This window comes from Oncorhynchus masou, chromosome 21, assembly GCF_036934945.1.
Source record: "Oncorhynchus masou masou isolate Uvic2021 chromosome 21, UVic_Omas_1.1, whole genome shotgun sequence".
NCBI lineage: Eukaryota > Metazoa > Chordata > Actinopteri > Salmoniformes > Salmonidae > Oncorhynchus > Oncorhynchus masou.
The window spans coordinates 6657809-6684361 of record NC_088232.1 but is presented as its reverse complement, the minus strand read 5'-3'; the positions used below and the strand labels follow the sequence as shown (position 1 = coordinate 6684361).

General features: G+C 42.1%; 1 protein-coding gene across 2 annotated transcripts; it reads right to left on the bottom strand.

Moving 5' to 3' along the window:
- Positions 1-527: 527 nt before the first annotated feature.
- Positions 528-26239, bottom strand: LOC135507649 (zinc finger and SCAN domain-containing protein 2-like). 2 transcript variants are annotated; one of them, XM_064927234.1, is made up of 7 exons: positions 22671-26239; positions 22236-22366; positions 16284-16445; positions 15150-15305; positions 13987-14098; positions 13663-13775; positions 528-2171 (listed from the first exon to the last, which is right to left on the bottom strand). In XM_064927234.1, the coding sequence occupies exons 1-7, from the start codon at positions 22927-22929 to the stop codon at positions 1236-1238; spliced, it is 1869 nt and encodes a 622-aa protein (XP_064783306.1). In that variant the 5' UTR covers positions 22930-26239; the 3' UTR covers positions 528-1235. The 2 variants fall into 2 exon arrangements, with proteins under 2 accessions (XP_064783306.1, XP_064783307.1); XM_064927235.1 differs by lacking the exon at positions 528-2171 and having other exon boundaries at positions 12382-13775; positions 22671-23129.
- Between the last annotated feature and the right edge of the window lie 314 nt (positions 26240-26553).

The following is a 26553-nucleotide window of genomic DNA, read 5'->3' as shown; positions in this document are numbered from 1 at the left end:
AAACATGGCACTGCTTATTACATTACACATCAAATCTCCTATGATCAGTATCTTTCAAGCTGAGAGCAGACTTGTTAATTCTCTGATTAATCAGACTGCAATACATCTAATTTGTATATACAGCCTGAAACTAATGTAACAATGTGCAAATGTTCCTTACAAGCAAGAATATTGAGTCAAATTACATGTGAACTTACTCTACACTGGTGATCTGTGCGGTTTGTCCTTCAGTTGCTCGAAATTCGAGACAAATTATCGACAGGAAACTGACTTTTTAGAGCACTATTTCTGCCGTTTTAAATTATTATCACCTGGCACGTGCACAAAATCATTTAAAAACCTGCAGACTTCAGATTCATGAATACTTTGCTTTTCCATGTACTTCCATCTTGTGCACAGGCAAAGAAATCTTGATTGCCACACACAGAGATCCACGTTTTGAAGTTGGGTTAATAACACTGTCCTGTTGATATTTTGACTAACATGTCTGCCAAGAGAAGGATTAACACCACGGACAATCGGCAGAGTAAGTTCAAATTAAGTTTATTAAACAGTCTGACTTGTAAGGGGACGGTTTGTCATTATTGAATGTATATGTGCACAGTGTTGGCATAATTTGAAGGCCACGTTTCGTGACTAACTTGTAACGAAAGAACGGTGTGTTCATAAGAATAGAGCAGAAGAGAAAATAATGATAATCAGCTTCTTGATATGCCACACTGGAGAGGTGGATGAATTATCTTGGGAAAGTAGAAATGCTCACTAACAGGGATGTAAACAAATTTGTCCACAACATTTTATAGAAATAAGCTTTTTGCGCATCTGGAACATTTCTGGGATCTTTTTCAGCTCATGAAACATGGGACCAACACTTACCATGTTGCATTGATATTTTAGTTCAGTGTACATTACACATAGCAATCACAGGAGATTTTATCTTTCGAGCTGAGCGCAGACTCGTTTAGAAAGAACAGAGTAGAAGAGAAAATGATTAATTTATTCAATCTACACCACCTCAGTAAGGTAAAACAATGGTCCTTGTTCTAGCCTAGGTTTACTGTCTCTCTAAAAACAGATTTACACAAGCCTGTTTCAATTGACAAATTAACAAAGGGTTTAATGAGGGATATGTGGTTAATTACTCTCTTACCCAAAGACACTTCACACGATCACTATAATATGTCAGCTAAAAAATGGTTCCCAGATATCCCCTGTGTGCATCTCAAGCCACACTGCTACAATTTCTCCCCATTGTGGACACTCCTGTGTCTGATAAGGTTACTCAGGAACGAGAAGCTCTTGTAACATAGTTTGCACTTGAAGGGCTTCTCCTTGGTGTGAACGGTCTGGTGCTTCTTCACATAGCTCGCCTCAGCGAAGCGCTTCCCACACGTTGGGCAGGCGTACGGCTTGTCGGCGTCCGTTCTAATGCTCGGCCTCCCATGTTGTGACCCAATGACACCAGAGGAGGTAGAAGCAGAAGCCACCACCCTTAGGTGGTTAGTCTTTGAGCTCCCTCCTTGACCTCTGCCCATTGTTTGGGTGTTGTTGGGATTGTGTGCTGTGTTATAGGCTAGGTACCTCTTGTGGTGAACGCCCATCCTGGCCCTGTCTGTATTTGTGGGGAAACCATGAGGTAGCTGAGGAAGGCTGGACCCAGGCTTCCCCTGAACCCATTCACCAGGCATTAAACAAGATCCTGAAGGAGAAGACAGATTTGCTGATAGACTACTGCCAGGAGGGTCTCCTACCACTCTCTGTGAAGGCTGAAGCCCAGGGCGACCTGCTCTGTTCATCATGGATACTGTGGTGTTTGTATCATAGGAACAGGAGGGTCTATCTCTATCAGCCCCAGGTCCTGCTTCATCCCTGCACTGAGACTGTGAAGAGAAGGGTTTGGCCTGCAGACTGGATCCCTGACTGGAGCCTCGGTCTCTCGGATGACCACCAGGACTGAGGTTGTTCAGTCCACCAGTCCACTGGTTGTGTTCTGTGTGGTGGTGGAGTCTCTGTCCCTCGTGGTTCAGTCCTAGTTCCGACTCGGGAAAGAAGAGCAACGGCTCCTGATCCAGGGTTCTGATCTGGGGCCAGGGTTTTTGACCAGCTGCTTCAGAGGTCCAGGCTCTCCCGTCAGCAACACCGGACATCAGCCGGTCCTCATGGTCCGCAGACTGTTAACACAAAATTGTACAGAAGAGCATATAAAAGGTTTATATAAGAAACTCTTGCTGTACACACAGAAACATTTATATACCACGCCCCCTTGTGCCCTATTGCTATTATGAACTGGTTACAAATGTAATGAGAACAGTAAAAATAAATGTTTTGTCATCCCTGTGGTATACGGGTGTTAAGCATTCAAGGCTCAAACCACCCAGTTTATGATAAAATATCAACCAAAGTCAAGCCCATCTCTAACACTGTGATTCAAGTATCAAAATGGAGCCACTGGAGGTTATTTTATTTTATTATTATTATTAATTTTATTTTAAATCAGCAGACCACGTGTAACTGTGCCAGCCCAGAACCTACACATCTGGCTTCTTCAGCTTCGGGATCATCTGAGACCAGCCACCCAGACAGCTGATTTAAACCGTGGGTTTGCACAAACAAAGAATTTCTGCACAAACTGTCAGAAACCGTCTGAGGGAAGCTCATCTGGGTGCTCGTCGTCCTCACCAGGGTCTTGACCTGACTTCAGTGGGCAAATGCTCACCTTCAATGGCCACTGACATGCTGGAGAAGTATGCTCTTCACGGATGAATCCCGGTTTCAACTGTACCGGGCAGATGGCACACCAGATAGTGACTGGTTTTCTGATCCACGCCCCTACATTTTTTAAGGTATCTTTGACCAACAGATGCATACCTGTATTCTTAGCAGTGTTTTAGTACTCAAGACATGTTGAGTGTCTGTCTTGTGTCGGATACATTTGTACTCAGACAGTGAAGCCTCGTAATATCTTCCAGAGACCAGCGGAGTAAAAAAATTCATAATTATCAGCTTTCATTCAGTAAGTGCATAAAACTGCTTTGTTTTCTGTAAGATATGTTAGATTAAAGAATAACGCATTGTACAAGTCCCTACATACGGGGTCTGGGAAACAGCCCAGCTAGTCGATTACCTATCAACGAGACTCCCATAACATTATTGTTTCAATAGAAAGTGCAAACATAACAGCACAACCATTAAGTTCTTAACAATCAAGTCATAACAAATGAAAATGCATTTTCTTTTTACTTCAGTTGTTTAATTAGACCAGAGGACATTTCTCCAAAATGTCCCCATGTGCAGTTGCAAACCGTAGTCTGGCTTTTTTTAATGATGGTTTTGGAGCAGTGGCTTCTTCCTTACTGAGCGACCTTTCAATTTATGTCGATATAGGACTTGTTTTACTGTGGATATACTGTAGATACTTTTGTACCTTTTTACTCCAGTATCTTTACAAGGTCCTTTTTGCTTTTGATCTGGGATCGATTTGCACTTTTCGCACAAAAGTACGTTCATCTCTAGGAGACAGAACGTGTCTCCTTCCTGAGTGGTCCCATGGTGTTTATACTTGCATACTATTGTTTGTATGGACGAACGTGGTACCTTCAGGCGTTTGGAAATTGCTCCCAAGGATGAACCAGACTTGTGGAGGTCTACATTTTTTCCTGAGGTCTTGGCTGATGTCTTCTGATGATGTCAAGCAAAGAGGCACTGAGTTCGAAGTAGGCCTTGAAATACATCCACAGGTATACTGCCAACTGACTCAAATGATGTCAATTAGCCTATCAGAAGCTTCTAAATCCATGACATAATTTTCTGGAATTTTCCAAGCTGTTTAAAGGCACAGTCATCTTAGTGTTTGTAAACTTCTGACCCACTGGAATTGTGATACAGTGAATTATAAGTGAGATAATCTGTCTGTAAACAATTGTTGGAAAAATGACTTGTCATGCACTAAGTAGATGTCCTAACCGACTTGCCAAAACCATAGTTTGTTAACTTCTCTAGGATAGGGGCAGCATTTGGAAATTTGGATGAAAAGCATGCCCAAATTCAACTGCCTGCTACTCATCCCCAGAAGATAAGATATGCATATTATTAGTAGATTTGGATAGAAAACACTGAAGTTTCTAAAACTGTTTGTATCATGTCTGAGTAGAACAGAACTTATGTAGCAGGCGAAACCCTGAGAACAAACCATTCAGATTTTTTTTGGGGGGGGGGTCACTCTTTTCAATGGGTTTTCATTGGGAATCCAGATTTAAGGGACTTGCTTGCAGTCCCTACCGCTTCCACTGGATGTCACCAGTCTAGAAATTGGTTGAGGTTATTCCTTTGTGTAATGAAGAAGTACGGCCATATTGAACGAGGGTCACTTCATGTGTTCTGATTGATAGAGGCGCATGACCAGAAAGCATGCTTCAGTTAGTTTTCTTCCTGTATTGAACACAGATCATCCAGTCTTCAATTTTATCGATTATTTACTTTAAAAAATACCTAAAGTTGTATTACAAAAGTAAACTTTGCCAAAAAATGTCAAACTACAGGTAACTTTTGAGATATTTTGTAGTCACGTTGCGCAAGTTGGAACCGGTGTTTTTCTGGATCAAACGTGCCAAATAAATTGACATTTTGGATATATGTGGACAGAATTAATCGAACAAAAGGACCATTTGTGATGTTTATGGGACATATTGGAGTGCCAACAGAAGACGCTCGTCAAAGGTAAGGCATGATTTATATTTTTATTTCTGCGTTTTGTGTCGCGCCTGCAGGGTTGAAATATGTTCTCTTTTGTTTATGGAGGTGCTATCCTCAGGTAATAGCATCGTTTGCTTTTGCCGAAAAGCCTTTTTGAAATCTGACATGTTGGCTGGATTTACAAGTGTAGCTTTAATTTGGAAGCTTACATGTGTGATTTCATGAAAGTTTGATTTTTATAGGAATTTATTTGAATTTGGCGCTCTGCATTTTCTCTGGCTTTTGGCGAAGTGGGACGCTACCGTCCCACATATCCCATAGAGATTAACAAGAAATTTGTGGAGTGGTTGAAAAACAAGTTTTAATGACTCCAACCTAACTGTATGTAAACTTCCGACTTCAAATGTAAGTAGTGATGGAAGTGCTGGCAGGGGATGAGGATGCTGAGGCACTCTCAATTTGTGCGTAGTTCTGCGGGGGTGAGTGCGCTCGAGGCAAACGTAACAGGCTGGCCTGCTTAAGGCAGCATCCAAGTCCACTTTGGCTGGAGTCGCTTGGATTGTGAAAGGCTTTGTAACGCTGTAGTAGAGCAACACTGATATGGATGAAGCCAGAGATTTCAGCTCCAGCACCGTGGTCTCATTTTTGGGTAGCCAGTGCCAAGGTGTGTCTTTGTCCAGCAGCCAGCACAGATGCTCACAAACTGCTGATAGGTGTGACATGAACTTTGCAAAACCGACAAGACACTGTACTCCTTTCGCATCAGACAGGTTTGGCATGTCGAGGATCGCTCTGACCTTGTCATGGTCTGGCTTCAGGGCTTTTGCCATGAGAATGTGGCCATGGAAGTGGAGGTCTTTCACCTTTACCTGCAGCTTCTTAAGGCCAAGGTGCAGCGTAACTGATCGGCAGCTCTCCATCAGTGCCAGGAACTTCACATCGTGGTCACGTTCTGCTTCTTAGTGTGTGTCACCATGGCCTACGATCATCAGCGATGGGTTCAATGCTCTTGATCCCAGCCAATAACTTGTGCTGCTTGCATTGGTGTACCTCAGGCGCCACAGAAACACCAAACTGGAGTACTCTCCTGAGTACAGCTTTAGTCTAATATAGCAGGGCAAGAATTGTCTGTCAGGTGTCAGATTGATTTTGTCTTTGTAGCTCATTACAGTGCACGTAGCACTGGAATTCAGTTGACATTGTTGCAGCTTGTGTAATCGTCCTGTCATAAACCATTTCTTCCCTCGATTGTACAGCCCCAATGTAGTCATGCATGTAAATGTCACTTTCACTGTTCTGAACACAGTGACATCAACACAGTGAATCCTGCCCTTTTTGCTTTTGAGACACTTTTGCAAAGTGATTATTAGTTCCACAAGCTCTGCATGGTTTTCCGTAGGCAGGGTAGTGCTCTTTGCGTGTGCATTACCACAGTGTTCACCGTTCGTTGTGAATTACTCTGCCTTGATTGGTTTTGTCTGAATGTTTGCCTGGCAACAGTGTGAACAGTATCAGCGTCGGTGCATGGGGTTTAGATTTCTATTGCTCATTCTCAAAGCAGTGCGGCATATTTCAATGGCAGTTGCTAATGTTAAGCCTCTCTCTTGGTTGACGCCGACGCGTGTCTTCATTTGCAATTCCCAGTACTATTTTGTCCCGAATCAGTTCATCTTTCAATCCCCCGTATTAACAAGTAGCGGATCTCTCTCAAATGGGTTACAAATTTGTTTACTGACTCACCCTCTTTCTGTTTGCAGCTTCCAAAATCAAACTGCTCGTAAATGACGTTCCTGGTAGGTCTGAAGTAATTATCCAATGCATCCAGCATGGCCTTTGCATCACACTGTTGTTGAGTGTGAGATTGCCGCAAGTAGATGTGCCTGGATTCTCTGCCCATTAAGCTCCTCAGAGTTGCTGCTTGGAACTCATTGGGTTTTTCATGTTGACCGGTTGCCAGCGCATCGTCCTCGAATTCATCCCTAAAGTTGTCCTAGTTAGAATGTCAGTCCCCGGTCAGAACGTTCGCTGCCATAGCGATGGAATAGATCTCTTTGCCTTAGGTTTTTAGTGATGCTAACTAGCCAGTGAACAACGAGTTGATCAGTGGTGAGACGAACGTTAGCAGTAGGATGATGCTCTCTGCGCTTTTAACGGACCTCTGAGACTATCACAGTGCAGGTGCATTTATACGGACACTTGATTACACACAGGTGGATTGTATTTATCATCATTAGTCATTTAGGTCAACATTGGATCATTCAGAGATCCTCACTGAACTTCTGAAGAGAGTTTGCTGCACTGAAAGTAAAGGGGCTGAATAATTTTGCACGCCCAATTTTTCAGTTTTTGATTTGTTAAAAAAGTTTGAAATATCCAATAAATGTCGTTCCACTTCATGATTGTGTCCCACTTGTTGATTCTTCACAAAAAAATACAGTTTTATATCTTTATGTTTGAAGCCTGAAATGTGGCAAAAGGTCGCAAAGTTCAAGGGGGCCGAATACTTTCGCAAGGCACTGTACATTATCCCCTTACACTTGTGTGTATAAGACAGTAGTTTTGGAATTGTTAGTTAGATTACTTGTTGGTTATTACTGCATTGTCAGAACTAGAAGCACAAGCATTTCGCTACACTCACATAAACATCTGCTAACCATGTGTATGTGACAAATAAAATTTTATTTGATTTGGGGGTATCAAAACCAAATCATAGACATGGTTAGCAGATGTTAATGCAAGTGTAGCGAAATGCTTGTGCTTCTAGTTCCGACCATGCAGTAATATCTAACAAGTAATCCAACAATTTCACAACAAAAGTGGGTTTATGCTGTATACCCACTTTTGTTATGGCCATTTCATATAATCACTTCTTAATCCCCACTGACACGTATCAAAGTAGTGTAGTGGAGGTATACGACTTATCAGTTATATAGTACAATAGAGATATCATGCACAAAGTATCCTACACAATCGCATAGCATGTGAAATATATTCACATGCATGGCGCACAGATAGCCTAGTTTCAGCAGAATGTCATCTACAGGCAGCAAGCGCGCACAGCTCTGGTTTTGGCATGGAGTAGCTCTCAGAAGAATGACATCGGTAGCCGGTAGGGTAGGTAGGAAAGACTTTTCAACTTGTGATATCTACAAGTAAATGGGTATGCAAACCAGGTATTGAAAAAGTTTGGGCCAAAGTCTTCATTAGTAGGCTATTTGTAATGCACAATTAAGTCATCATGCTCTGTTTTCATCAGGGGTGCAGGCATGGCCAGGCCCACCCTATTAGATTGAGCAAAAACAAAAAAATTATACATTATTTTTACAAAAATACTCCACACCTCCACAAATTGTTTTCTGATTTTCCCCAGACCTCCAAAATGGTCTCGGGTTGTGGTTTAAGCATTGTGGACTTAGAAAAACAACAAATGTGATGTTGATTTTGAGAGTGCCAATTTGAAAAAGATACAGGAATACTAACAAAAAAACATTAGGGAAACATCGGGTATTTGTATTTATTATGCCAAAACAGCAGATAATTTTGCTGGACCCCAGGAAGAGTAAGGCAGTTTATACAATTTTAAAAACAATACATTCACAGATTTCACAGCACACTGTGTGCCCTCGGGCCCCTACTCCACCACATCTACAGTACTAAATCCATGTGTATGTATAGTGTGCATGTTATCGTGTGTGCATGTGGCTGTGCCAATGTTTGTGTTGCTTCACAGTCCCCGCTGTTCCATAAGGTGTTTCTTTATCTGTTTTTTAAATCTAATTTTACTGTGTGTCAGTTATTTGATGTGAAATAGAGTTCCATGTAGTACTGTGTGTCTGTTCTGTTCTGGACTTGGGGACTCTGAGGAGACCTCTTGTGGCATGTGTTGTGGGGTATGCATGTGGGTCCGAGCTGTGTGCCAGTAGTTTAGACAGACAGCTCGGGGCATTCAACATACCTCTCATAAATAAAAGTAGTGATGAAGTCACTCTTCTCCACTTTCAGCCAGGAGAGATTGACATGCACATTATTAATATTAGCTCTCTGTGTACATCCAAGGGCCAGCCGTGCTGCCCTGTTCTGAACCAATTGGAATTTTCCTAAGTCCTTTTTTGTGGCATCTGACCACACGACTGAACAGTAGTCAAGTTGCGACAAAACTATCAACAAGACCTGCCTTGTTGATAGTGTTGTTGATAGAAGGCAGAGCATCGCTTTAGTGTAGACAGACTTCTCACCATCTTAGCTACCACTGCATCAATATGTTTTGACCATGACAGTTTACAATCTAGGGTTACTCCAAGCAGTTTAGTCATCTCAACTTGCTCTATTTCCACATTATTTACTACAACATTTAGTTGAGGTTTAGGGTTTGAGTGTTTTGTTCCGAATACAACGCTTTGAGTTTGAGAAATATTTAAGGCCAACTTATTCCTTGCCACCCACTCTGAAACTAAATGCAACTCTTTGTTGAGTGTTGCAGTCATTTCAGTCGCTGTAGTAGCTGACGTGTTGAGTCATCCGCATACATAGACACTCTGGCTATACTCAGTCAGTGGCATGTCGTTAGCAAAAATTGAAAAAGCAAGGGGCCTAAACAGCTACCCTGGGGAATTCCTTATTCTAACTGGATTATATTTGAGGCTTCCATTAAAAGAACACCCTCTGTGTTCTGTTTGACAAGTACCTCTTTATCCACATTAGAGCAGGGGGTGTAAAGCCATAACACAAGTTTTTTTCCAGCCGAGACTGATCGATAATGTCAAAAGCTGCACTGAAGTCTAACAAGACAGTCACCACAATAATTTTATCATCAATTTCTCTCAGCCAATCATCAGTCATTTGTGTAAGCGCAGTGCTTGTTGAGTGTCCTTCCCTATAAGCATGCTGACATTCTGTTGTGAATTTGTTTACTGTAAAATAGCATTGTATCTGGTCAAACACAATTTTTTCCAGAAGTTTACTAAGGGTTGGTAACAGACTGATTGGTCGGCTATTTGAGCCAATAAAAGGGGGCTTTACTATTATTGGGTAGCTGAATTACTTTAGCTTCCCTCCAGGACCGAGGACACACTCTCTAGTAGGCTTAAATTGAAGTTGTGGCAATATCATCTGCTATTATCCTCAGTAGTTTTCCATCCAGATTGTCAGACCCCGGTGGCTTGTCATTTTTGATAAATACATTTTTCACCTCTTCCACACTGACTTTACGGAATTCAAAAGTACAATTCGTCTTTAATAATTTGGTCCGATATACTTGGATGTGTAGTGTCAGTGTTTGTTGCTGGCATGTCATACTTAAGTTTGCTTAACTTGCCAATGAAAATGTATTAGTAGTTTGCGATATCAGTGGGCTTTGATGAATGAGCCATCTGATTCAATGAATGAAGGAGCCAAGATGGCTTTTCTTCTCCAAGAAATGTAATTTAACTTCTTATGGCTAGGGGGCAGTATTGAGTAGCTTGGATGAATAAGTTGCCCAAACTAAACGGCCTGCTCCTCAGTCTCAGTTGCTAATATATGCATATTAGTATTGGATAGAAAACACTCAAGTTTCCAAAACTGTCAAAATATTGTCTGCGAGTATAACATAACTAATATTGCAGGCAAAACCATGAGGAAAATCAAACGGAAAGGAAGTGCCTTCTAATTTAAACTCCATGTTCCATAGCCTGCCTTTGCTCCATTTAAAGGGATATCAACCAGATTCCTTTCCCTATCACTTCCTTGTGGTGTCAGTCTTTAGACCTAGATTCAGGCTTTTATTTGGAAAAATGAGCGAGAAAGATAACGTCGCGTCATTGTATGGCCGGGTGCCAGCAGCGTTTTGTATGCGTAACAGAGTTTGGGCAGCCATTGCCTTTCCCTCCGACTGAAAAACAGTTGCGGTTGATATATTATCGATTATATATTTTTAAAACAACCTGAGGATTGATTATAAAAAAAACGTTTGACATGTTTATGTGGACATTAGATACTATTTGGAATTTGTCTGAGTTGTTGTGACCGCTCTTTCCTGTGGATTTCTGAACATAACGCGCCAAACAAACGGAGCTATTTTGGATATAAAAATAATCTTAATGGAACAAAAGGAACATTTGTGTAACTGGGAGTCTCGTGAGTGAAAACATCCAAAGATCAAAAGGTAAACGATTAATTTGATTGCTTTTCTGATTTTCATGACCAAGCTACTTGATGCTAAGTGTACATAATGTTTTGTCGAGCGATCGATAAACTTACACAAACGCTTGGATTGCTTTCGCTGTAAAGCATATTTTCAAAATCTGACACGACAGGTAGATTAACAAAAGGCTAAGCTGTGTTTTGCTATATTGCACTTGTGATTTCATGAATATAAATATTTTTAGTAATATTATTTGAATGTGGCGCTATGCAATTCAGCGGTTGTTGATGACAATTATCCCGTTAACGGGATGGCAGCCATAAGAAGTTAAGGTGCCCCAATGCTTTTTACTATCATTCGTTATATAATTTCTTTGTTTCATAGTGTAGTTCATTTTTATTTAGTCATATCATTTCTTAATTTGCAGTACGTTTGCCAATCAGTTGGGCTGCCAGTCTTAATTGCCTCCGCTGGGCAGGCCATTTTGGGAAAATTTGAGTATACCCACTTCTCCATGGGGCCGATGGAAAGACTGCAGCATGATGTTAAAGGATAAGCAGTCCATTCACACAGAGATAATAAGCCAGTAGGTCCCAATCATAAGAAAATAAAACCATTGGGGGGCGACACATTTCCTAATGAAAATATAGAACTATTACTTCCCACTGCAAAAAACATTTAGCACAAAGTAACCGGTGACCTAAAGTTTAAATGCAACAATGTTTCATACACAAGATATTTTCAAAGAGATGACTAAGAAAAGCAAGTGAGCTCCAATAAAACAGTTCAACTCACCAGATGATCATTTGAAACTTAACTTCTTGTTGGAAGTTATTGTTGAAAAGGGAGAAGCTAACATTAGCAACATCTTCCTCAATAACTGCTGCAGCCACTGCAAACGAGCCTACAACTAAAGATAGCTAGACCATGAGAACTACTGCTCGCTATTGCGCAGTGACCTGTTGGCCATTGAGAAGGCAGATGTTTCCATATGTTTTTTTGTAAAAACGGTTCAACCCATTCATTATAAGTCAAAATGTAATTGGTTGATTCCATTGTCATGCCAAAATTTTGCCCTTATACAGTTGAATTGCAGATCCCTTCTGCCTAGCTTCTGGTGGCCGAGCCAATGGCTTACATGGCAAGCTAGATTTATCTACCCAGAGACCACCAAAGAGAAATCATGACTGAACCCTTTCCAACAAAAAGGCAATGGATTAAATCAGAACATAATTGAAAATAGTAATGTAAATAGCGTTATTATATTATAAATCCTTAGCCCTTCTCTGAAGATGTGGAAGGACCTCATTGTTCCCCGCTGTGTTTGGGTTAGTAATTTGTAGAGTGGCTCTATTTTCCCTTAGCATGCATATTTTCTTAATGTCTAAAGAAATACTGGACATGTTTAACTCTTACAATGGTGGCGATTGGACAAAATACCAATCGTCTTGAATTGGACTCAGGTTTTTCTGGTCTCTGTCTTGAATTGGTCTTGAACACAACACTGAATCCAAATCATGTGAAATCCATAGATTAGGGACTAACGAATTCATTTTAACTCAGTAACATTTTTGAAGTTGTTACATGATGCGTTTATTTTGTTCAGTGCAGAATAACTTATGTAAATCTGGTACCCTTGCTTTGATAAAATACATTTTAAAGTACTTTGGAAAAGTTTCAACATTACACCATCACTACTTTATTTAAAGTAAACATGAATTAAGGCACTATCATTTCCTTATTATAAAACACCAGTATTAACCTAAAGGGACAGAGTTGTCACTCTTCATCAGTGAAGCATATTTACAAACACCATCGCCATATAATTGTCTCGTCATACTCAGTCTTTCCTCAGTTCACCTCATCCAGTTCCCTATACATCCAAAACCAACATAATTAACTGCAAACAAAATAATTAGTACTACATATCACTATGCATGGGCTGTGTGCATTTTCTGCTGGTGTATCCTGAGAGAGCTCTTCTCTGAGAACCTCTTCCCGCAGTGCGTACAGGCGAACGGCCTCTCTCCCGTGTGGACCTTCAGGTGCATCTTCAGATGGTGCTGGTGGGAGAACCTTTTCTCACACTGGTGGCAGCTGTAGGGTTTCTCCCCTGTGTGGACTCTCTGGTGCAGCTTCAGCTGATGCTGGTGGGAGAACCTTTTCTCACACTGGTGGCAGCTGTAGGGTTTCTCCCCTGTGTGGACTCTCTGGTGCCTCTTCAGGTGGCCAGCCTGGGCAAAGCGCATGTGACACTGGCTACAGCCGAACGGTTTCTCCCCAGTGTGTATCCTCTGGTGGATCTCCACGTGTTTGGGGAAACTGAAGGCTTTCCCACAGAATGAACATGGGAAGCGCTTCTCCTTGGCGCTGCCACCTTTACTGATTCCATCTCTACTACGGTCATTGGTCAATGGGCTTGTGTAGCCATTTAGTGTTGAGGCACTGGCATTGTCTGAGGTCTGGTTTAACATAAGAAGAGTGTGTGGAGCATGAAGGCCAGGGAGTGTCTGTGTTGTCGCAGGGTCCATGTTCCAGTTGATAGATCCTATAGAAGGCAGGCTGAAGCCAGCACCTGCTAGGGGCTTAACCTGAGTTGCCATCAGTCTCTCTGAATCACAACTATAGGAGCAGGACGGAGCATCGCTAGCCGAGTCTGTGTCGGTTCTCTCCCTCCACATACGGACACCTCCCCGTCCCCACAGACCAAATCTACACCTCGCCCTGGTCTCAGCCAGTCTGTTGGCATGGAGACTAAATTCGGTTGTTGTTTTGTGTTCGACTGTCTGTTTCTGGTTAACAGTGTTGTTCCCCAGCCCAGAGTTGAGGACGCTGTCCCATCCACTGACCTCGCCTCTGGTCCTGGCCTGCTCTGTGATGTTGTCCCCTGGGCCCTTGGCTGCACTGGTCTGGGAATCAGAGATGGCTGTCCAGTCTCCTCTTTTAGCCTCCATCCAATCACCTGCAGGAAGAGGGTAGAAAATATTTTTTACAAACATGGAAGAGAACGCTACATATGGATATTTTTGGTCAATTATCTGGTCAGGTTCATACATTAAGATGTGTTTTTCTATGTAAACAAGTTCTATTGATTTCATTTTATGAATGAAGGAAAATAAAAACGGTCAGGAAGATTTATTACTGTATGTAGGTCATATGTATGTCTCTCTTACCTTGCTCCCCCATCTTTAGTCCACTCAGCAGATTAATGCTCTCTGGTCCATCTTCTATTGTCTCCTCTTTGACCAGCAACAGATCAGGCTTCCCATCCTCCATGTCTACTGACTGTAAGAGATACAGAGTGAGAGGATGTTGGATCAAGACATGTGGGTAACACTTTACGTGACACCTAGCATCATAACCATGTCAATATCTCAACAGCTGACAACCTGTCAAAATATGGCCATGACACATACTTAGACCTCTTGTGACCTATTGCATTATTTTATGGCTGGTTATGACACCTACATAAGAGCGCCAAAACCCACAAATCCTAACTGGAACATTTTCTGAAATGTACCATATTCATATATTATTGTAATTGTGCACACATTGATGTCAGACATGCACCTTCCCCAATGCTTTGTTGCTGATGAATGCAGGAGCAGATTTCAAGAGCAGGAAAAGACACCCTCTTTTTGACTGATGACTGACATAGGTCTATCACGTACATGCCCTTATCTGGCTTATATGATAGTCATAATGCTTCTTGACAGTGTCAGTGTATTTTCTTTGTCCAAGTAAAGCGACACAGGATGGTCATAATGCTTCATGGGTGTCAAAGTGTATTTTCTACAAGTTACTTAAAATATGATAAACAAAAACGACTAAAGAATTCATTACAACAAAGGATGTAAGGAACTCCTTGGCAGGGAAAAAAACAGTTGAATACATGTGGGTTCCATACAATAATGTAATATAGGTCACAACATGTGTAAATATGTGTCATGACAGTTTTATGACATGGATTAGACCGTGTCAAAATGTGTTATGCAAAGTGTTACTGAAATCGGATATATGGAGCATCTTCTGATTGGGCAATGAGCGATTGCTAGGAGTACTATGCAAACACGTTAGTTGATTTGATTACTTGACATTTTCATGGTTTGATCATTCAAAAGGCATGGTTCCACACTTAGGACAAAATTAATCAAGACCTGGGCCTGTATCCACAGAGTCTGAGTTGAAGTGCTGATCGGGTATCAGACCTGATCGTCTTATTCATTATGAACTAAAAGACAAAACTGATCCTAGATCAGCACTCCTACTCTGAGAGGCTTTGTGGATATGGACCCTGACCTAATACCATACAGACAGTAGTTCACAGTGGGCTCACCTCAGTGAGACTGTGTGTGGTCCTGTGCTGCTCAGCTGGTTCCTCTGTGGGTTCAGAAGGAGGTGTAGTCTGGTTGTCCTCCATGACCATGGTCCCCTCAGGGTTCCCCAAACCCTCCTCCTTTACCAGCTGCACCTCTGGACCTTCTTCCTCCTCCTGGAAGAGACACGTGATACAGATCACACAGACATACACTCCCTCAGGTACATACACACAGATAATAAACATGTTCAACATGGAGTGTTTACCCATTTCCACTACATTAGACCTGTACTGTAGTTATAATTATTTTGCTGTTGTAAAACCAATCATGTAAACATAATTATGATGTTGTGGGTAAAAATAAGTCAGCTCAGACTAAATCTGACTAAACTATTTTGATGTGTGCAGTATGTGTTTGTTAATGTGTGGGTATATTTAGTAAGTCTATAATGGTTATAAAGCGCTGTCTTGTTTTTCTTGAGCTACAGTATTTTCCCCAACTAGTCAAATGTATTCATCTGACTTCCCTTTTACCTCCTGCACAGCCAGTAAACATTCCCCATTTTGAGTTTATTGGTACATCCTCTGCATCCATTTTGTTGTCACATGAGTTACGGCATTCAGTTTGTTATAACCTATTTATTGATGCGATTATGATATGCTATATGTCAGGCCCTATTTGTTGCGTGCATGCGAAGCATACATGTGTCACAAAGACAACAAGGTTTGAGGGAATGTTTTTCCTAAACAAATTCGATTTTGGTAACATAGCCTTTACAGCCATTTCTGACTGAAAAGTTGTTGCAAAACAGACAGTGCTATACACACTGATGTTCTGTGGTCATTGCAGCAGGGAGGAGTGGGAGAGACAACGGGTGCTAGTGACAGTCACTCTGTCCTTTTTTTAAACAAAGTGCAGCAAGTCTGAGCCAGGCGGCACAATCAAATCAATTGTGGTTGGACTCCCTCTAATCACTTGTGTCTTAATTGTTTCATCAACCTGTTCGCTTAAAGCATCAGACAATCTGCATATATTTGATTAAAACAATCGATTGGTCAAAAGAAAAAAGCAACTCTTAGTCGGTGACAGCCTTTGTGTTACAGTTAAAGTCTCTGTGTCGGTCTCTGACTTGAGGATGGCATTACACTGACCTCAGTGATGTTTCGTCGGGTCCTGGGCTTGGGCGAAGGGAGTTCCACTCCAGCTTCTTCTCCAGTCTGGATGTGTCTGCTGTCTTGTGGGTCCTCTCCTTCAGTCCTCTCCTGCTTGACCAGAGAGAATCTTCCAGGACCTGAGGCCTCTGCATGTGCCGACTGACACAAGAAAATTAGGCTATTAACTGTTAGGGGTGTGAACATTAAAATTGGGAACGTTTAGAAAAATGCACAGTGCATTTATCACAAAACTACCACTAACAGGTCCCGATCATCATAATCATTGTAAATGGAACCATTTAAATGATGGTGTAATGGAATTACTTACTTAGATTTCACTTTAAAATGCATACCAAACAAAAACCATTCATTTCAAAGTTTAACAAACCATACAACTCTATGCACAAGGACTACTTTGAATAATTTATACAGAGAATTTCAAAAACACATTTACCGGAAGAACTGTACAAATGCAAATTTTGGTAACAGAATTACAGTAAAATCTCCCTCTTTTTTTATGCAACCATGTTTTCCAAAAACTTAAATATCTGCTCTGACTTAAGATTCAAAGATCTCTGCAGAAATAATGGGGTGTCAGCTATGACATGCTACGCTGTGTTTGAAGAAATGTCTTTTGGTTATTGAACTACAGTAGGTGAAGTTAACAGAATTACATCATGGGTCCCTGATCTGTACTATACAGAAATGCATAATTACGAATATGAATATCATTCTCTTCATTATGATGTATCCTGTATAGGTACACAAAGGTAGCGAAATGTCATATCTGTATGTTGCATATTTGGTTATTATTCTACACACTGGCTATTATTCCAATGAGCTCTACCCCCAAACAAGACCACCTTTGGTTGATTAGGACCAGACAAAATCTGAAACCATCAGACGTCTGTTTCACAAGTTTGGACATTGAAGTACAGTACATTACTGTACTATAGTGTGTTCTACTTTAGTTTTCCCACGGCAGTCATTTAGCAGTTCGCCGCGGCAAAATAATTTATCCCACGGCAAAAAAATATGCCACATGAAAAAGGCGCACATTGAAGATGCTAGAACAGTTCACATTTAGTTTCCTCTGCAAACAAAACGAGTAATGACGAACAAAACCAGGTATTCCCATACTAGAATAGCTTATCTATTTACTAGTCGGCTTGTTGTGCCTACTACTCGAGAGAAATATTCCTATTAAGTAGGATTGGGCGATATTTGGGGAGACCTCTTCTACGATATGCGACTCCAAATACCGCGTCACAATATATCGTCAGTCAAATATCACAATATTCAATTTAATTATATCGTCCCAACCCTACTCAAGGCACATTCAAGTTGCGACGTGCGAGTGCCATAGAGAGGGAAACAAGCAGTCAATGCGCAACAATTCATAATGCAATTGCAGGAGGAAGTGTTTTATTGGCCTTTGTTAAAAAGAAGGGGTTCCCAGCTTTCCATTCCTACTTTATTTATTTCTCAACTCCTAAATATGCGCGAACTACACCATTTTGAAACCGAGTTTCTAGCAGTGGTACTTGTTACTGCTTCACAATGAGTCCATAGGGGAGAGTGGGGCTGAATGTAACACCGATCAATTGTAGGGTAACTTTCGGTAAAACCCACCCTACCTCAATTTTTGTTGATTGGCTTAAATTGTTATGACAGATGTTTTTGTTGAGAAAGAGTAGTGGCATCCAGGGAAAGTAATTGTAACAAAGTGGTTTCTGTGAAAAGTACAGGCAGGGGAGCGATTATCCCTGGTGGCATTTTACCCCAAGTTACCCTAACAGGTAGGCCCGCAAATATAGAAAATGCGCTGTACAGTTCACTTTCTCTCTTAAATATTCTGAATAATTATGTCAACATTTAGGCTATTCGTGTATTGAATATTTAGGCCTATTGAACAGCATGTGATGATTTGCTCTCTCGTCACGTCAAACCACCGTTCTCCAAATCCTAGAAAATGTTCATATGCACAAAAATATTTGTCTAAAATTTGGTGCACAAATTTGTTTACATCCCTGTTAGTGAGCATTTCTCATTTGCAAAGGTAATCTATCCATCCGCCAGGTGTTGCATATCAAGAAGCTGATTAAGCTTCATTACAAAAGGTACACTCCAATATGTGCAGTTGTCACAACACAATACCACAGATGTCAAGTTTCAAAGGAGCATGCAATTGGCATGCTGACTGCAGACCACGTAACGACGCCAGCCCAAGACCTACACATTTCGGCTTCTTCACCTGTGGGAAGACTCCCGGACAGCTGATGAAACTGTGGGTTTGCACAACTGAAGAACTTCTGCACAAACGGTCAGAAACCTTCTCAAGGAAGATCATCTGCGTGCTCATCTTCCTCACCAGGGTCTTAACCTGACTGCAGCTCGGCGTCGTGAATGACTAAAGTGGCAAATGCTCATCTTCGATGGCCACTGGCACGCTGGAGAAGTATGCTCCCACAGATGAATCCTGGTTTCAACTGTACCGGGCAGACGGCGTATATGGCGTTGTTTGGGCAAGCAGTTTGCTAATGTCAACATTATGAAGAGTGCCACATGGTGGCAGTGGGGTCATGGTATGGGCAGGCGTAAGCTACAGAGAATGAACACAATTGCATTTTATCAATGGCAATTTGAATGCACAGTGATACTGTGACAATGTCCCAGTTCTTCCATGCCCTGCATAATCAGACATATCACCCATTGAGCATGTTTGGGATGCTCTGGATCGACGTGTACAACAGCGTTTTCCAGTTCCTGCCAATATCCAACAACTTCGCACAGCCATTGAGGAGTGGGACAACACTCCACAATCAACTGCCGGATCAACTCTATGCGAAGGAGATGTCGCGGTGCATGAGGTAAATGGTGGTCACACTGGATACTGACTGGTTCTGATCCACGCCCCTGCCTTGTTTTTTAAAAAGGTATCTGTGACCAACAGATGCATGTCTGTATTCCCAGTCATGTGAAATCCATAGATTAGGGTCTAATGAATTCAATTCAATTGACTGATTTCCTTATATGAACTGTAACTCAGTCAAAACTTTAATATTTTTGTTCAGTGTATAAACTGCATTACACTTATGAGTGCACCACTCGTTTGTGCTATTAGAAGTAACAAACTCAATGACTATTTCATTTGTTTATAAGAAAGAATGTGCTTTATTTTACAAGTTTAATTCATTGTAATAGGCTCCCTGTTGGTTTGGCATGGGCCCTCAGATCCTCAAAAAGGTTCTACAGCTGCACCATTGAGAGCATCTTGGCTGGCTGCATCACTGCTTGGTATGGCGACTGCTTGGCATCCGACCACACGGTGGTACAGAGGGTAGTGCATACGGCGCAGTACATCATGGGGGCCGAGCTCCCTGCCATCCGTTGGTGTCGGGCAAGCAGTGTTAGCGCACGCACTTCACACCTCATGCAATCGGTCATTGCATTGGTTAGTCCCGTTTTGGAGTCATGCTATATTCGGAAAATTATCCATTCTATTGCTTAACCAATAACTGTAGCAATTATGATTTAAGTTTGTCTATCAGATTTCCTTTTAGTGTCTTTTACAATGATCTAGCCATGTATCCGCTTAGTTTGCATCGGTATGGTTTCTCTCCAACTGGGTGTGCCGGGGGATATTGTGGGTATATAAGCCCCGTTCTTTACCATTATCAGTAGAACTGCTGTGAAGATAGCAACACGTTAAGTTCTCTAAACAAATTCTCAGTCGAGTGAGGTTTGTTGGCCCGTTATAGGCTTTATGCGTTTTGCCTTTCAGTTGCTATTGCATGATTTTGCCCTTTGTCGACTGCAAAAGGCTACCAGGACGTAATTTTTGTAAATATTCACCTTGTAAAGTGCACTTGTAAATAAAACCTTACATTTTGGACCATATTTTTTTCTATGGTTCTCTTGAGCTCAATCTCTCCTGTTAGACTGCCGGATCCCGTGATATCTTAACACGGTAGTTGAAACAAAAAACAATTGTGAAGCCTATTTGGCGCGTGTACAGTTAGGCCCTAAAGCTTGCCTTATGCATATAATAAAAGAAAGAAGCCTATAGATATGAATTGCACATGTATGATGTATGCATTGTTTTCTCTTCTATCAACCCACCCATACAATATTCCATGACACTAAATCCACCCGCCCCCCGGAATGCGAATATAACCGCGAGCAATGCGGTTATGAGTCAACTCACACATCACTAGCCTATATTATATTCACTGTTTATGCAAGTTTTTTGGGCCATAAAATTCAGGGTGCTGAAGCAGCAGCTACTCATCCTGGGGACCACACAAAACACAGTGCATAAGGAAAGTCTTCAGACCCCTTCGCCTTTTCCACATTTTGTTAGACGTATTCTGAAATGGATTAAATAGTTTTTTCCCCCTCATCAATATACACACACAATACCCTATAATGACAAAGCAAACACAGGTTTTTAGAAATGTTGGTAAATGTATTAAAAATAAAAACTGAAATGTAACATTTGCATAAGTATTCAGACCCTTTACTCAGTACTTCTTGAAGCACTTGACAGCCTCGAGTCTTCTTGGGTATGACGCTACAAGGCTGGCACACCTGTATTTGGAGAGTTTCTACCATTCTTGTATGCAGATCCTCTCAAGCTCTGTCAGGTTGGATGGGGAGCGTCGCTGCACAGCTATTTTCAGGTCTCTCCAACGAGGTTTGGTCAGGTTCAAGTCCGGGCTCAAGTCCGAGCTCTGGCTGGGCCACTCAAGACATTGAGACTTGTCCCAAAGCCACTCCTGCATTGTCTTGGCTGTGTGCTTAGGGTCGTTGTCCTGTTGGAAGGTGAACCTTCGCCTCAGTCGGAGTGCTCTGGAGCAGGATTTCATCAAGGATCTATGTACTTTGCTCCGTTCATCTTTTCCTCAATCATGACTAGTCCCACAGTCCCTGAAAAACATCCCCACAGCATGATGCTGCCACCACCATGCTTCACTGTAGGGTTGGTGCCAGGTTTCCTCCAGATGTGATGCTTGGCATTCAGGCCAAAGAGTTCAATCTTGGTTTTATCAGAGCAGAGAATCTTGTTTCTCATGGTCTGAGAGTCCTTTAGGTGCCCTTTGGCAAACACCAAGCGGGCTGTCATGTGCCTTTTTCTGAGAAGTGGCTTCTGTCTGGCCACTACCATAAAAGGCCTGATTGGTGGACTACTGCAGAGATTGTTGTCCTTCTGGAAGCTTCTCCCATCTCCACAGAGGAGCTCTGACAGTGACCATCGGGTTCTTGGTCACCTCTCTGACCAAGGCCCTTCTCCCCCAATTGCTCAGTTTGGCCTGGCAGCCAATTCTAGGAAGAGTCTTGGTGGTTCAAAAATGTCTTCCATTTAAAAATAGAGGCCACTGTGTTATTGGGGATCTTTAATGCTGCAGAAATATTTTGGTACCCTTCCCCAGATCTGTGCCTCGACACAATCCTGTCTCGGAGCTCTACGGACAATTCCTTCAACACGACAGCTTAGTTTTTTTCTCTGACATAAACTGTTAACTGTGGGACCTTGTTTAAACAGGTGTGTGCATTTCCAAATCATGTCCAATCAATTTAATTGACCACCGGTGGACTCCTTGATGTTTCTACTTCATTGGATGATTAATGGAAACAGAATGCACCTGAGCTCAATTTTGAGTCTCAGAGCAAAGTGTCTGAATACTTACGTAAATAAGGTATGTTTTTTATTTTTAATACATTGGCAAAAATATCTAAACTTGTTTTCACTTTGTAATTATGGGGTAATTTGTGTAAATTGATTTGGGGAAAAATGTATTTAATCAATTTTAGAATAAGGATGTAATAACAGTGGTAAAAAAGGGAAGGGGTCTGAATACTCCGAATGCACTGTACATGTAAGCAAGTGAATAGCTAAGGAAAGCATTGCTGAAATAAACCGTCCACATTTGATTTACAAACACTAACCTCTATCACAATAACATGCTGGGTTGAGGTTCCACTCCCCTCATCAACAGTGATTGGTTGGTCATCTCGCCATGTATTGTGTCCCGCTGGCTTCACAAAGCTCCTGTGGCCTCCAGTGAGATGTCCTTCACCTGAGAGAGTGATTGGGGTAAAAGAGGTGGTTAGGTAAACTATGGTCATTGCGCAACAATACACGGCTGACACGGTCTAGAATTGGCCAGGAAGTAAGGTAACACTTCTCATAACTTCTTGGTATACTATTTATTGAACGAAATGCAGTAAATGAAGAAACTTGTTAAAATGTGATATTGTTGTGCAAGACGGCTTAGTAATCAGGGGGATTATTGCATACTATCTAAAAAAAAACTGACCAAGACCCAATTCCGGTTAACCACATCTGTGGTAAACAAGTCGCGCATATGGGAAAGGGCCTACCTCTTGCCATTCCTCTGTATCGGTCGAGGATCTTGACACTTCTGGGACGACTGGCGAGGACGCGCTCCCGTGATACCTTCAGTTCCAGTAGCTGTAGTTTCCTCCGCATTGCCCTGTTTTCTTTCTGGCTTTGAGTGATTTCCAAACGAAACACTGCATAGTCGTCGTCTACGAGTTTACAGATCTCTGCCACGGCTGCATTCGCTAGCACCTCCATGATGGAGGCTATTTGAGTGTGAAAAACCATACATTGATCCATTGTTCGCTAGCTAACGTTAGTAGTTACCGAGAACAATTATCAACCAAGTCCGGTCTCCAACGTGAATTACACACTACCTGGTGTATGTTATGCTGTTAAATGTGTCATATTTTGAATTACAATGTGTTAATGCACGACAAACGCTAATGTGGAAATTATTCTTGGTCACTGTTCACTTCCGTTTATACTGAAGAGAACAGATCTTATTGGTTGGCATTGTGGCTGAAAGGGTGTGGTTGAATTTTTAAGTTATGCGCGCTGTTTTTTTACGGTACTGCTTATTACATTACAAATCAAATGTACTATGATCATTAAATTTCAAGTTCAGCGCAGACTTGTTTAGAAATTACTGTTAACAAGAATAGTGTAGAAAATAAATGACTTTATTCGAGCTACATCACCTCAGTTAGGTAAATATAAAACTGTCCTTGTTCTAGCCTAGGTTTACTGTTGCTCTAAAAACAGGTATTTACACAAGCCTGTTTCAAATAACTAGTTATTAAGGGGTGTGTGGTTAATTACCCTGATACCCCAAGACACTTCGCATGATAACTATAATATCAGCTAAAGAATGTTTCCCAGATATCCCCTGCGTAAATCTCAAATCTTAGTGGTGTGGCTTATCTCCATTGTGGACACTCCTATGTCTGTTAACATTAGTCAGGAAGGAGAAGGTCTTGTATCATAGTTTACACTTGTAGGGCCTCTCCTTGGTGGGAACGGTCTGGTGCTCCTTCACATACTGTAGTTTGCGTTAGCAAAGCACTTCCCACACGTGAGGCAGGCATACGGCTTGCCAGTGTCCATCCTAATGCTTAGCCTCCCACATTGTGACCCAATGACACCAGAGGAGGTAGAAGCAGGAGCCACCACCCTCAGGTTGTTAGTCTTTGAGCTCCCTCCTTGACATCTAGCCATTGTTTGGGTGTTGTTGGGATTGTGTGCTGTGTTGTAGGCTAGGTGCTTCTTCTGGTGAGTGCTCAACCCGACCCTGTCGGTATTGGTGGGGTAACCATGAGGTAACTGAGGAAGGCTAGACTTGAACCCAGTCACCAGGCATTAGACAAGATCCTGAAGGAGAAGAAAGGCTTCCTGTTAGACTCCCACCACCCTGTGGTGTTTGCATCATAGGAACAGGAGGGTCTCTCTATATCAGCCTCAGGTCCTGCTTCATCACTGCATTGCGACTGTGAAGAGAATGTTCTGGGCTGCAGACTGGAGCCTCCGTCACTCTGATGATCACCAGGACTGAGGTTGTTCAGTCCACCTGTCCACTGGTTGTGTTCTCTGTGGTGGTGGAGTCTCTGTCCCTCGCGGTTGGGACCTGGTTCAGTCTCGGGAACGAAAAGGGATGGCTCCTGATCCAGGGTCCTGATCCGGGGCCAGTGTTTGACCAGCCGCTTCAGAGGTCCAGTCTCTCCCGCCTTCAACACTGGATATCAGTAGGTCCTCATTGACTGTAAACACAAACTTAACTGAAAAGCATAAAAGTTTATAAGAAACTCTTTGCTGTACTCACAGACACATGATATTATAAAATGTTAACTGTCAAGCCCCATCTTGAACACTGTGATTTACGTACCTAACAATCAGTAGCGTGACGTGGTTCTGGGGCCTGGGCCTTCAGTGAAGTCCTACACAGTCCCACCCGAATTAATCCACCTCTTATTACCATCATTATGATGCCATGGCTCTAGACACTATACATTTAGACAGAAACGCAGGATAACCAGGCGTTGCGTCACCTTGAAATTGACATTTTTATTCAGAGAATTGCAGGGGAGGAGTACAATACCTTTTCATTGTGCAGCTTCGTTGCCCTGCACGCTTGTTCGTTGAGCTGTAGATCCACTCGGGTGTCCCCAAAAGTTTTCAAAAGCACCATTGCTTGTAAGTGCCCAGCCGTACTTTGGTGTCTCGTTGCTGCCTTGGTTAGACAACTCAGGTTTGCAAAGCCAGTGTGGCTCCAAACACCAAATCTATCACTTGCAAATAATAGGCATTCCCAGCAGTACAGTTTGCAGTGCTTCTCGGAGCCTGTCTTTGTAGCTTCGGCTTTGTAGCGTCGGTGTCTACCTCTCCTGACAATGTCTAACTTTTCTTGAAAAGTTTGTCTTGAGAATGGCGTTATAATTATATCCTCGACCAAATCGATATCTTCTCCTTCCGCCAATGTGGGTAGAAAAAACAGTTTAGTAGTACGCAAATTAATTTGTTGATCAATTTCAGTTTCCTAGTTCTGAGACCTGCCCATATAGGACCTGCCTCTCAATATTGGTAATCCAATCAAAAGACGTGCAGGCACTACGCATGCTAGCTGGCTCCTGTGTAACACTGGAGCCAGCCAGCAGGCGTACAATAGCCAACTCTAAAGCTGATTGGTTGACACTAAATTTTCATTTCCATTCACTTTAAGCTACTAGCGCCCACACTATTGATTCTGAAGGTCTGAGGGCAGATTTTAGACCCCTGGCAACACATGATGACTGAATATGATTGGATAAAATATCTAACATAAAGACCAGCCCTCCAAATCTCAACCTGGGGCTGGAAGCAGTGCAACCAAGAGGAACGCTATGAAATGAAGAGCGTAACTCTTACTCTGGGGAATAATTTAATACATATTTGTGGGAAAATATATATTTTTTAAATTATATTCTGATGATGTTTAGGCCAGCAGAGAAGGCCTTGCTGGCCCTGACGACCCACCACTGCTAACAATATTGAGCCATTGGAGTTTATTATGGGGGGGAAGTCAATGTGTTGATTCAAGAATTAAGTATGTTTTGGTTCGACTGAGAGAAAGGAAACTCAGTCCTTGTAATGATAAAAAATAACCGAGTCAATCAGCACAGAGTCAATTTTGTGTTTAACTTCAACGAAATGGTCATATACTCACAACGTTAAGTATAGTACTTTTATTGCACAAAGCGATACGTGACAAGTAGAATAACTTTTCTCACAAGCTGGTACCTGACTTGCCTAGTTGAAAAAAAATAGAAAAAAGAACCCTAATTGCTCCAGGGTCGCCATCAATAATGGCTGATCCCTGGCTGTGACCCCAGGCCCCAAGGGTGTCCCCCCCCTGTCACTTTTCATTAGTGAATAATCTTTAGACACCATCACATCAACCCTGCCTCATCATACTCATTCTTTCCTCAGTTCACCTCATTCCCTACTACATCCTAAACTAACGTAATTGATGACAAACTAACTAGTACTACATTACATCGCTATTCACTACTGTTGTGTGCATTTTCTGCTGGTGTATCCTGAATCTACTCTCTGTGTACCTCTTCCCGCAGTGCGTGCAGGTGAATGGCCTCTATCCCGTGTGGACCTTCAGGTGCATCTTCAGCTGGTGCAGGTGTAAGAACACCCTTTCACACCGGGGGCAGCTGTAGGATATCTCCCATGTGAACCCTCTGGTGTCTCTTCAGATTGAACGAGTGGGAGAAACTAGCCTGGCACAGGTGGCAGCCAAACTGTTTTTCCCACATGTGCATCCTCTGGTTGATCTCCACGTGTTTGGGACAACTGAAACCTTTTCCACAGAATGAACACGAGAGTCGCTTCTCTTTGTGTGTGTTGTAAGGTCCATGTTCCAGTTGATAGATCCTATAG